Source organism: Bos indicus, chromosome 9 (assembly GCF_029378745.1).
Source record: "Bos indicus isolate NIAB-ARS_2022 breed Sahiwal x Tharparkar chromosome 9, NIAB-ARS_B.indTharparkar_mat_pri_1.0, whole genome shotgun sequence".
NCBI lineage: Eukaryota > Metazoa > Chordata > Mammalia > Artiodactyla > Bovidae > Bos > Bos indicus.
This window is the reverse complement of record NC_091768.1, coordinates 65,670,684-65,684,025: the sequence shown is the minus strand read 5'-3', so window position 1 is coordinate 65,684,025 and position 13,342 is coordinate 65,670,684. Positions and strand designations below refer to the sequence as shown.

The window sequence follows — 13,342 nt, the reverse complement described above, 5'->3', positions numbered from 1 at the left end:
TTTTTTTTAAGACTTTAAAAAAAATGGATTATTTTTTTTTTATTTATTTTTGGCTGCACTGGGCCCTTTGATGGGGCACACCTGGTCTTCATTGATGTGCTCTGGCTTTGGCTAGTGTGGTGCTCAGGCTTCATGTTGCGGTGGCTTCTCTTGCTGAGGAACACCGCTCTAGAGCGTGCGGGCTCAGTAGCTATGGCTTAGTCAGCCCACGGCATGGGGTGGGATCTTAGTTCCCAGACCAGGGATGGAACCCATGTCTCTCCTGCAGAAGGCAGGGGTATCTGTAAACTTTAATTTCCTTTTTAACATTTGTTTTGTCAACTGTCCTGTATTGGTCTACAAAAGTGAAAGTGAAGTCGCTCAGTCGTGTCCGACTCTTTGCGACCCCGTGGATTGTAGCCCACCAGGCTCCTCCATCCGTGGAATTTTAACCACTGGACCACCAACCAGGGAAGTCCCTAAAAATGATCTTATTTTAAGCCTTCTTAACCAGTTCTCTGTGTATCTTGTCTTTTCTCTCTCATTTTCAATTTTGTCCTTTTGCTCTACTTTTTGAGAGTTGTTTTCAGCTGTGTCTTCTAACCTTTTTGTTGAGTAACTCATTTCTACTTTCATATTTTTAACTTCAGAGAACTCTTTTGATTTTTGTTTATTTGTTTTAGCATCCTATTTGCTCTCTTCTCTTAGCTTTTTGAGAATTACTGATAGTGTTTTAGAGTTTTTGTTTCCCTGTGTAGCCTAGCCTCGTTTTGGTCTGTCTTTCATATTAGATGCTTCCTTTGAATGTCTGCTGATCCTTGACTGTCTGTGCGTATTTCTGGGTTGAACTCTAAAAGCTAGTTGGAAACTGTGTGTGGGGCCTTGCTTGCTGACAATAACATTGGCTGTGTGGCTGGATCCTTTCTTTGGATCAGAAAAGAAACATTCACTGTGTGGCTGGATCAGAAAAGTCTGATGCCAGTGTTTTGTTGGAGTCTCTAAATAGTTTCTACCTTGCACCCAACATTTCAAAAATTACATGGGAAAAGAAGGCAGGGGTATCTGTAAACTTTAATTTCCTTTTTAAGATTTGTTTTGTCAACTGTCCTGTATTAGTCTACTAAAGTGAAAGTGAAGTCGCTCAGTTTGCAACCCCATGGACTGTATGTAGCCCACCAGACTCCTCTATCCGTGGGATTCTCCAGGCAAGAATACTGGAGTGGGTTGCCATTTCCTTCTCCAGGGGATCTTCCCGACCCAGGTATCGAACCCAGGTCTCCCGCATTGCAGGCAGACGCTCTAACCTCTGAGCTGGTTGCCATAAAAAAGTACCACAGACTTAGTGGGATAATAACAGAAGTTTATTTTCTCACAGTCTGAAGGTAAAGTCTGACACTAAGATTCTGGTAGGGTTGGCTTCTCCTGACATGTCTCCTTGGCTTGTAGATGGCTGTCTTCACATGATCTTCCCTCTGTGTCTGTGTCCCTGTTGCCTCTTCTTATAAGGACATCAGGCTCATTGGACTAGGAACCATCCAAACGACCTCATTTTAACTTACTTTGTAAAATACCACATTTCCAAATATGTTGCATTCTCTAGTACTGGAGATGTGACTTTAATGTGGAACATTGAGATGCACACGGTTCAGCCTGTAAAATATACGCAATCCAGAGACCCTATGTTTTGCCCTCTACAAGAGAGCAAAATTCTGATATTTTGCCAGAATAATAGAGAATCGGCCTGTGGCTGTGTGAAATAGGGAAAGACTTCAGAAAGGTGGGGCTAGGGGAGACAGCTAGGCTTCCTAAATGAACTTTAATCCAGAAAGCAGTTTTAGTTCTTCCTTCCCTCTGATTCCAGAAATACTTGGTCCTGCCAATTTCTGAGCCTTAATGAGATCTTATATTACAGATGGATTGATTCTTGGCTTTTTGTATGTCTCGTTTGGGATTTAGCTTTCCAGTTAACTGAGTTAGTTCTTTCTATCCTTACAGGTTATGCCTTAAAAAACAACCAAACACTCTCACTCACTCACACATACACACACACATTCACACACCATCTTTGCTTTTATTTTAGGGAAGGGTTAGAAGACACTAACTGCATATATTCAGTTTACCATCTTTAAATATTTAAAACTATAAAAATATATTTGTAGATAATATTTTAATTTTCAGAAAAGTATCAGGTAGCTGCATTTTGAGTACTTATTGTGTGTGGAATGCTATTTTAGGTATTGTGGTATGTAACAAATAAATGACATCAGAATTATTTTCCTAGGTGGAAGAAAGAACATACATAAACATGGGGTTAAAGAATACTTATATCAAGACATAGGCCAATAAGAGGAAGTTATTTAGTGCAAACTTGAATATATTCTAAGGTAACCTTAAGTGATCAGATACAGATCAATCTGACCTTGAACAACTCCCCATGAATGAAGGTGAATTTCAAGCAATGTTTTGAAAGTGACTTAAAAAAGAAAGTCATGAAGGACTTTCCAGATATCATTACTGGGTACTTATTGTGCCAGACCTTTTGCAGGTGGCAGAGAAAGAAAATGTAAGCCATATGTGGGAAAGGTCAAATAGATTCATTTTCCAAGAGCAGGAGGTCTCAATTGCATGGTATAAGGTAGGCAGAAGAGAGAGGAATAATAGCAGATGCAGCACATCAGAAGAGAACAGGTAAAAGACCATGAAAATGAAATAAGATATTATTAAGGTAAAATCTGTTGCCCTGAAATTATCTGGCTGTCTAGACTCTGATGCTGGGAGGGATTGGGGGCAGGAGGAGAAGGGGACAACAGAGGATGAGATGGCTGGATGGCGTCACTGACTCGATGGACGTGAATCTGAGTGAACTCCGGGAGTTGGTGATGGACAGGGAGGCCTGGCGTGCTGCGATTCATGGGGTTGCAAAGAGTCGGACACGACTGAGGGACTGAACTGACTGACTGAGTGATTGAAAAATCATAGCAAACCAGATAAAAGCTAAGTCCTAGAAATAAATGATACTGAGAAACAAAGTTGACCTGTATTTAGAAATAGTTAGAATGAACATTGCTCAAGTATTCTTCCCTATAATTTCCTGAGGCTTTCCATGAACTCTCTCCTCCCTGCTATAAATTTCGGCTTGAGTCGTGAGCCACCATAGTTTGTTTTAGCTTTCTTGTGTGAAATTGGAGCCACGCTTGTATTTTTCAGTGAATTAGATTTTCTGCTTTGGAAAATGACTCAGTTTAGGGGATTTTTTCTATTTATTTGCCTGAATTAGCACAGATTCATTTCTTCTTTGTCCTTTCTCTTCCCTAACTCATGATAAAAACTATAGGTTATTTTCTGCACTAGCAAAGCTGAATATTTACATCATCAAAATATTATGATTTAACTTACTGTCAGTAAGTTTAAATGTTTACTCTATTATGTGGTTCCTAGATTTTCAATGTGTATTACCAAAATTATCAATTTTTATGATATTAGCATGCTGGCTTCTTCCATTTTTCCTAGTTAAAAAATTTAAGTTTGAAACTAAGCGTGTGAGTTGAAGACTTTTAATGCAATAACTTCTCACGTCAAATCTAGAGTTTACTTACACAGAAGATTTAAATATAGCAAAGAACATAATCAGAGCAGAGAAACTACTTCATTTTTTACCTTTAATCCAGGTGTAACAGTTGATAGATTAAATTGTATGAATATAACCAGTCTACCATTTGTAACTTGGGCACTTCCAATTATTTTTTTCTTCTCAAAGATGAAGATTATGAGTGAGTATTTGTGTGGTGTGGTGTGTGTGTGATATGACTAAGAAATTTGTCTATTAAGAGTCAGAAACTAATAGAATATTGGGTTGCTATTTCTGTACCCAGCCTAAAAATTTATTTTAATTGTGATTACCTTTAATATGGGGATTCAGATCATCACACAAAGGTTGTTTTGTAAATTTGACAACTAACAGCTCAGTAAATGAATATTGAGATACTAAAGAATAAACAAGATTTTGAAAAGTTGTGTCATAATTTTGATATGTCAATAGCCACTTATAAACCTTTAGATTAAATACATATAGAATCTATAACTGTGTTTTTAAATCATGCTGAACTGTATGAAACCACCGCTGTTTATTTTTTACCTAGAAAAATGGCAGTTTTGCATAATTTGACCTATACTTTTATCAGGGCTTCTTAATTGCTAACACCACACGCGTACACATCCAGAAGTGCTGTCTGTACCTGTAAACATGCTTGTTGACACTTTGTGAGCAGTCACTTAATTGAGGCTTTCTACGGGGCCTGGGATTCTGCAGGCAAGCTGTTTGCTGTCATAAGGAACAACAGCTCTTCTTGTCAGTGTATAAAGATCCCCCTTCGCCCCTTCCTAACCCTTTCTTGCCTGTGCAGCCATGTTTCTTTGCTGCCTAAAACAGTCATTCAGAATTACTGGAAAAGAAGAGACTCCTATGGCTAGCAAATAGGACTTCACGGTACTTTATGCTTTTAAATTGTCTGCTCAGCCCAGCAGGTGTAAAGTTGTCACTTGCACACTAATTACAAGATGCTTTAGCATGTTGCTGTCTTATTCTCATTTCTAGCAGAACAGCCTGAATATGAAGAAACACAGGATAGATGGAGCAGGCTGTAAATAAGTAAGAAATTATATACTGTGTTAAAAGACAGAATAGATGAAGTTTAAAAACTTAGAATTCAAGCACTTTAATGTATAATGTTGACTGAATTATTAGTTATGGAGCTGAGGAAAGGTGATAAGCACAGAGATGTTCGAATCTAGTGACGACCTTACTAAACGATATGGGCCTCATTGTCTAAGGACCCCATTGAACCTAGTCTTGGAAGAAAAGCTGCCTTTTTCTTAGCTTAACACTGATGTTTAACTCTACAAAATCCTCACTTTGAAAGAAAGATTCAGCTCACATCAGTCTAGGTAAGGTAGTAAAAGAACTGAATACATTTCAAATTTATTTTTAATAGTGATAGTTAAAACAGAAAGGAATCTATGCTCTATTGTCAATTTACTAATTGGAAAAAGCATACACCCATACACATTTATCATCCTGGGTGTTAGAAGATGTGTTATGAATGTTTTCTTACTCATATATGCAAGAGTGGTTTGAGTGAGGATAGTAAAGCTATATTACAAAAGGTCAGATGAGATGGTTGGATAGCATCACTGAGTTTGAGCAAACTCCAGGAGATGGTGAAGGACAGGGAAGCCTGGCGTGCTGCAGTCCTTGGGGCTGCAGAGAGTCAGACATGACTTAGTGACTGAATAGCAACCACCAGAGGTTAAGTGAAAACCTCATCAAAATTAGTACAAAGGCTGAATAATTTTTAAAAACAGCAGCATAATTGCAGTTTATGTAATACTTTTAAAAGCACATAATAACTAAAACTTTGTTGTTTCTTCTGCATAAGTTCATTTCCAGCCCCTCTTTCCTCTCCAGAGGGTGGGCTATGGAGCAGGAAATTCCAAACTTTTGACCATAACTCAGTCTTTCTGGTGACCAGCCCCCATCCAGGAATCCACCTAGAGTCACCACATGAGAACAAAGATGTTCCTAGTTTTCCCTTATTGCTTAGGAATTTGCCAGGGTATTAGGAATCCCATGTTTGAGATCAGAGTCAAAGACAGATACAGTGCCCCCACCTTATTTGCAGCTTTGCTTTCTGAGGTTTCACTTACCCCTGGTCAGTCGTGGTCCAAAAATATTAAATGGAAAATTCCAGAAATAATTCATAAGTTTTCAATTACAAACTATTCTGAATAGCATGATGAAATCCCAAGGTGTCCTGCTGGGGATGTTGAAGAAGAGAGGTACCTGAGATAGATGGTGACTTGCTGAACTGGTTCCTTAATTTGGACATTAAATAGTTACTAGGGAGTTGTAAAGGGTAGGGGGATAGTCTATAGATATTTGTGTTTGAACCGACATGGTTAAAATAATGAGGAAGATGCTAAAGGACAATGTACTGGTCTATAATTATAGTTCTCAAACTTTTGAACAAGGTTTATGAGTTGGAGCAAGAAACTCTCATAACTTCTTCCCCCATCCCACATCTTCTCTAGTGACCCTGTGATCTTGGGCAAACTATTTAACTTCTGTAAGCCCCTGTTTCCAGCAGGGAAAATGAGCGTGAATAGCAATGGCACCCCACTCCAGTACTTTTGGCTGGAAAATCCCATGAATGGAGGAGCCTGGTAGGCTGCAGTCCATGGGGTCGCTAGAGTCGGACACGAGTGAGCGACTTCACTTTCACTTTTCACTTTCATGCATTGGAGCAGGAAATGGCAGCCCACTCCGGTGTTCTTGCCTGGAGAATCCCAGGGACGGGGAAGCCTGGTGGGCTGCCGTCTATGGGGTCGCACAGAGTCGGACACGACTGAAGCGACTTAGCAGCAGCAGTAGCAGCAGGTGCTTTGAAAGAACACTAGGGGAATTCAGTGGTTAGGACTCCACACTTCCCCTGCAGGGGCATATGGGTTTAATCCCTAGTTTAGGAACTGAGGTCCTGCTATAGCATGGCCAGAAAAACAAAAAAAGTACTTAGAACAGGAAGGTGTGGACTCCCAATCCAGTGCTCTTTCACAGCTCTCTCCCACTGAACTTTGTCTTTATTTATACCTTGTGAAATTCTACTCTCTAGAAGGAAAGCTATAGTTTCTTTTCAACAAGAAGAATAAAGAATGCCCAAATTACCGTATTATCCTCAGTGTTGCAGTGTTACCCTGAGTATCTCAATATTATTTGTATGTTATTAAAGGAATTTAGTCTGGGATTAACAGATACACACTGCTGCTGCTGCTGCTGCGTCGCTTCAGTCGTGTCCGGCTCTGTGCGACCCCATAGACGGCAGCCCACCAGGCTCTGCCATCCCTGGGATTCTCCAGGCAAGAACACTGGAGTGGGTTGCCATTTCCTTCTCCAATGCATGGAAGTGAAAAGTGAAAGTGAAGTCGCTCAGTCGTGTCCGACTCTTAGTGACCCCATGGACTGCAGCCCACCAGGCTCCTCCATCCATGGGATTTTCCAGGCAAGAGTACTGGAGTGGGGTGCCATTGCCTTCTCCAAGATACACACTACTATACATAAAGTAGATAACAAGGACCTACCATATAGCACGGGGAACTATATTCAATAACTTATAATAATCTGTAATGAAAAGAAACCTGAAAAAGAGTGTGTGTGTGTGTGTGTGTGTGTGTGTGTGCATGTATACATATATATATATATATATAACTGAATCACTTTGCTGTACTCCAATTTAAAAATTAAGATTTTTTTTTTTTCAAAAAGCATTAAGTTTCTGAACAAACGTTTTTCTGTCCTGTGTTTTTTGTTTTACCATCTCATATTTATTTTCAGTTTTTCATTTTCTTGTATAGTCATGCTTATAAAACCAAAAACCTGACACCTTAATATCAGCATTATTCAGTCTCAAGTCAACAAATCTGCTTTATCTTCCTTTATCCCCATGCTTTAGGTCCATGCCTATGTGACTTCTCTCTTCAGTGTAGGTGAAAGAGTGAAAGATGAAAACATTCTTAAATCTTTCTTAAGACTTTTAGAACCTATCGTTAGCATGTCCCATTGAAATTATGGCAGTTTTATTATTTTATTGGTAAGATATTGAATGCAGGTGACCAGGGTTCGATCCCTGGGTCAGTAAGTTCCCCTGGAGAAGGAAATGCCAACCCTCTCCAGTATTCTTGCCTGGGATATCCCATAGACAGAGGAGCCTGGCAGGCTACAGTCCATAGGATTGCAAAGAGTCACACACAGCTCAGCGACTAACACTTAAAGATGCTGACGTTATCTCACAGTGTTAAATAGCAGGAATTCCGTGTTACTTCTCTGTCTAGAAAGCCAGTCCATCATTGTAACCCAGAGTTTGCTTGTGTTTTAAGTACAGTCGAAGAGATGCAGACTTACTGTAACAAATCCTTTCTGACAAAGGCTAGAGGTGAAATTGTCAGGTCTGAAGATGAGTCTTTTCATCAGAGGGTATGCACTAGATTTGATTAGAGGAAAGCACTGTGGCCCCTGGACCTTTTCATGAGGGACACCTACCTTGGATTCCGTGCTTGGGGAACAACACAAGGGCTCTCCACCAACCGCACATCCTTCACAGGGTGAGGAGGGTGCAAAGCGAGGAATTGTCCCCCCAGAATTGAAGCTCTTTCCTTAATCACTGCACTCCAGGTATCTGGAGCCCCAGAATTCCCTGCGCAAATGACCCCAAATCCACTTCTATCCATGAAATTGTTGTTTAGTCACTAAGTTGTATCTGACTGTTTGGGACCCCATTGACTATAGCCCACCAGGCTCCCCTGTCCATGGGATTTCCCAAGCAAAAATACTGGAGTGATAGCCATTCCCTTTTCTGGGGGATCTTCCCTATCCAGATATCAAACCCGCGTCTCCTGCATTGGCAGGCAATTCTTTACCACTGAGCCACCTGGGAAGCCTATCCAAGGAGTGGCCAAGGCTAGTTATGGGGACAGCAAGTAGATAAGCTTGAACATATGGGCTAGTGTCCCCACATCCACACAAGGCTCCACTCAGGGTCAGACAGCGGGACTGAGAAGAGCAGGATTCAGGCCATTAACAGTTTGGGGGTGCAACTCTCATCCCCTTGCCTTCTTCCTGCATGGAACTCTGAGGAGTTCACAAATCCTGAATTTGAACCTAGCCTTCTAAAGGGGCATTATGAAGGTACATTTCAGGTTGCAGCACAGAACTTATTAACAGTTGTTTGTCTGATTTATAACTTTCATGTGTTTAGACCTGGAGGTCTCATTGCATATTGTGATTTAGTCGCTAAGTCATTTAAGTCATGTCCAACTCTTGTGACCCCATGAACTCTACCCTGCCAGGCTCCTCTGTCCATGGGATTCTCTAGGCAAGAATGCTGGAGTGGGTTGCCATTTCCTCCTCCAGGGGATCTTCTCAACCCAGGGATTGAACCCAGGTCTCCTGAATTGCAGGTAGATTCTTTACCCACTGAGTTACAAGGAAAGCCCTCATCACATATTGGTTGGCCAAATATCTGTTCCGGTTTTTCTGTAACACCTTATGGAAAATCCTGAATGAATTCTGTGGCCAACCCAATATTTCCACTCTGGGTCACAGGAAGGGTCTAGAGGAAGAGAAAAGGAGATCATCTGAACCTTCATTTCTTCTTGCGGGTGAACCTAGCTCCTTTGATCCTTCGTCAGTTTAGCACTGGATTGGGCCTTCTGGTATAATTCTGGGATGGTGCCCTTGGCCATGATCTTGTCTAAATTCTGCCCTGGCCACGATGTGCGCTTAAGTTTGTGTGCACGCTGAGCTACCGTGGTAGCGCGTAGAAAGATGTAGTGACCAGGGTCTTTGGGGCACCAAGCGAAAAGGGAAGAGAATTGGATGAAACTGTGGCCAAAATGGTTTCTTAGGATTCTATGTGAATTTTAGTTTTCTACTAACCATTGATTATTTGATGTAGGGCCTTCAAATGCTAAGGTCTGAAGTAAATCTTTACCTACTTAAATATTTTTAGGTTAGAAAAAAGAGCTTAATTAGGATAATAAGATGCTTTGTTATTGTTTTTGTTCAGTCGCTAAGTCGTGTCCAACTCTTTGCGACCCCACAGACTGCAGCACACCAGCCTCCTCTGACCTCCAGTACCATCCAGAGTTTGCTCAGATTCATGTCCATTGAATCGGTGATGCTATCTAACTGTCTCATCCTCTGCCACCCCCTTTTGCTTTCAGTCTTTCCCAGCATCAGGGTCTTTTCTAATGAGTCGACTCTTCACATGGCCAAAGATGCCTTATTAGGATTAATTCCTGATACATCTCTGTGAATGCTGTTTTATAAAAAAGAGGAAATTATGAAACAAATCAGTGTCATTAGTCTATTCTGGTATGCTGTTTACATTCAAAAGAGAATTTGCCAGTGAAAATATTCATGCTTTCAGAACTTCTGTAATAAGATCTTCTAATCCAATGGTATTATTTTGCTCTGTATGCAAATATTTCCTGAGCTTAGGGTATTAACTTCAGATATTTCCAGTATTTATAGAAATACTTGGTTCCTTTTATTTGTATTTTAGTACCACAAACCTGCCATCTTCAGTAGTTCATTTAAATTTTTCCAGATAATCAGAGCTTATACCCTTATTAACCTGTTTGTTTTTGTTTTAATCATATTTTGACTGTTGAAATGTCCTATAATTCATATACATATAGATTTTGTTTGTGTATATATAACACACATACAGAGACACAAGAATGTATATTTTCCTGCCTTTATCAAAGAAATATTTATAAGTTATTGAATAGTGCTGGTATTGTTAAACTTTAAATGGTTGAGTTTCAGGACTTTGCCATTCTGTAAGAAAAGAATTTAAAATGAACTTTGATGGTTATCAACTATTTTTCACATCTACAATTTAATTATATAGCTATTGATAAAGGCATAAAGGATGAAATTATTTTAAAAAGTAAATTTAAGAAGAAAAAACTAGGCTTTCATTTTTTATACTGTAATGGTTTTAGCATGCTATAAAAACAGACATGAGCAAATAACACTCATTTTATAGAGCTGTTTTTTCAAATTACGGAAGTATTTACAGGTTTTAGAAAATGGATATGTCAGGAAGTAAAATGGAAAAAACTAACACTATAAGATTTTCAAAATAGTGATGAATTTATTTTAATGTCATAGACCTGTTAGTGAAATTCAAGCTCACTAAAGAGCAGAAGCTGAGTCTGTGCTTTTGAGTAGTGGGTCTGGGAGTACTTCTTACCTAATTTATTTGTCACTAAGAGAAAATGAACTTCTTTCTAGGTTTGTTCTACAGAAAATGCCAGTTAGTTTCCAAGGAAGATGTGACTCATGATACGAAGCTGTTCTGCTTAATGCTGCCACCAAGCACACATCTTGAGGTGCCAGTTGGGCAACACGTTTACCTCAGGCTACCTATTACAGGTGAGGCTTTGCAGAAACATTTTCTTTAATAAGGAGTTTGTAATCAGTACTAATGTAAGCACCCAGGTAGGTTATTAGTGAAGCGTTTCTGGGCAGCTGGTCTTTGTGATATCCCATTTCTGGGTTTGTGGATGCAGGGTGCCTGCAAGTGGGAACTCTAGCTACGCTGCATCACTGTGTGGAGCAAAGAAATTGTCACTCGTCACAGAGACGGTGCCACCAGCATTGTAATTTATTACTTTTGTTGTTGTTTACTTGCTAAGTTGTCTCTGACTCTGCAACCTGCCAGGTTCCTCTGTCCTTGGGATTTCCCAGGCAAGAATACTAGAGTGGGTTGCCATTACCTCCCACAGGGAATCTGTTATTAGCAAAGTCTTAAAAGAAAGAGGTTAGAGAGCACACAGTCTTCTGTGAAGACAGCTACCAGAAACATACACTAGCATCTCTTATTAGCCAGTTTTAAGTTCAAGGTTGTTTATGAAGTTGAATTTATAAAGCTGAAAATGAGTGGATGATTATAGATGATTTCCTTGCATGTGCCACCAGTAAAAGAAGCTCTTGTAAGTGTATTCCTTACTGTGTAAATGCTCTTTCCTTTATTTTCACCCCCAAATTACATCATTTTAAATACCCTTCCAGCTGTTGTCTAATATCTTCTTAATCTGTTGAAGCTGAAAAGGTAACATTCCCATGTCAGTCCTAGTGTTTCCAGCAAGTAGCTTTACAGACTACCAGCCAGGATTTGATAAATATAGTGTATTATACACACTGTTCAATTTTTCTCTTCATCATCACTAATGCCAAGTTATTCAATAACTGATATCTTCCCCAGTGTATTTATTGTCCAAGTGTTGTATCTAATTTACACATAGTTAATTTCATATATGTGAGGGAGCCATGTATAAAATTTTGGTCTTTCAAATGTGTTAACTCCTCTTTCTTTGGATTTTGGCTAGCTAAAATATAACATGGCTTCTTACTAATTTTACCCTGTTTTTTATTTTTATATTCTTAGTAGTAGTTGGATTAGTGTTCTTTTCAATTACCAAAATAATACATAAAATGATAAATTGTTAAAATAATTCAAAAATTCATGCTTTCCTAAAACTCAAATTATCCCATTGGCCATCAGTATTCATTGTTAAAAATTTGGTATATAATTAAAATTATTGTGTAAGTATCTCCTTGTATCTCTGTGTAAACTTCTGATGCCATTTTTGTTGTGGCCCATTACAAAGCTTATATGCTGATGGCAAAGATGGTTGTTTTAAGTTTATTAGCATAAAATCCTATCATTTTATGCCACACTTAATAAAAACAGGTTATTCATATTATGGTGAATTACTGATTTGTTAAAATTATTTCAACACATTTTGGCTTAGAGTATATATGCATGTGCTGTATACATATAGAACATAGTTAGAAATATGTTACATTAAGGGTGCAGTTTTAAATATATACTGATAGCATCATAACATTTTTATGTTTCATCTTCATTTGTTTAGATTTTTAGAATTGAATTTCTTTGTTTTGACTTTCTCGAGGTACTGAAATTGTGAAGCCATATACACCTGTATGTGATTCCTTATTCTCAGAGTTCAAGGAACCAGTTCTTCCCAACAATATATACATCTACTTTTTGATCAAAATCTACCCTGCTGGATTTTTCACACCAGAGCTTGATCAGCTTCAGATTGGTTAGTATTTTTTTTTTTTTAATTGAGATTGTGTTCTAGATTGGATCACATATTACACTCTCCTTTGGTTACTTCCTTGTGGAATCTGTCAAATATCTTAAACTCACCATGTCTGCAGCCAAAGTTGTGTTCTCTTAGTCTCACCATATTGCTTCCATATTCCTCATCTGTTCTTTGCTTCTTTGCAAAATATTATCTGTTCATCCTCCACCCCATTTGGAAACTTGAGTCTTCCCTGAGTCTTCCCATTCAGTTCAGTTCAGTTTCATCACTCAGTCATGTCCAACTCTTTGCAACCCTGTAGACTGCAGCATGCCCAGGCTTCCCTGTCCCATCACCAACTCCCAGAGCCTACTCAGACTCATGGCCATCACATCGGTGATGCCATCCAACCATCTCATCCTCTGTTGTCCCCTTCTCCTCCTGCCGTCAATGTTTCCCAGCATCAGGGTCTTTTCCAATGAGTCAGTTCTTTGCATCAGATGGCCAAAGTGTTGGAGCTTCAGCTTCAGCATCAGTCCTTCCAATGAATATTCAGGACTGATTTCCTTTAGGATGGACTGGTTGGATCTTGCAATCCAAGAGACTCTCAAGAGTCTTCTCCAACACCAGAGTTCAAAAGCATCAATTCTTTGAAACTCAGCTTTCGTTGTGGTTCAGTCTCACATCCATACAT

General features: G+C 39.3%; 1 protein-coding gene across 3 annotated transcripts in view; it reads left to right on the top strand.

Annotated features, from left to right (window-relative positions):
- The window catches only part of CYB5R4 (cytochrome b5 reductase 4), a 114,535-nt gene that overhangs the window by 79,731 nt on the left and 21,462 nt on the right, over positions 1–13,342 (top strand). For all 3 annotated transcript variants that reach the window (XM_070796139.1, XM_070796138.1, XM_070796137.1), the window contains 2 exons: positions 10,829–10,969; positions 12,514–12,666. In XM_070796139.1, the coding sequence (XP_070652240.1) occupies positions 10,829–10,969; positions 12,514–12,666 (294 nt within the window). The remainder of the gene's footprint in view (positions 1–10,828; positions 10,970–12,513; positions 12,667–13,342) is intronic.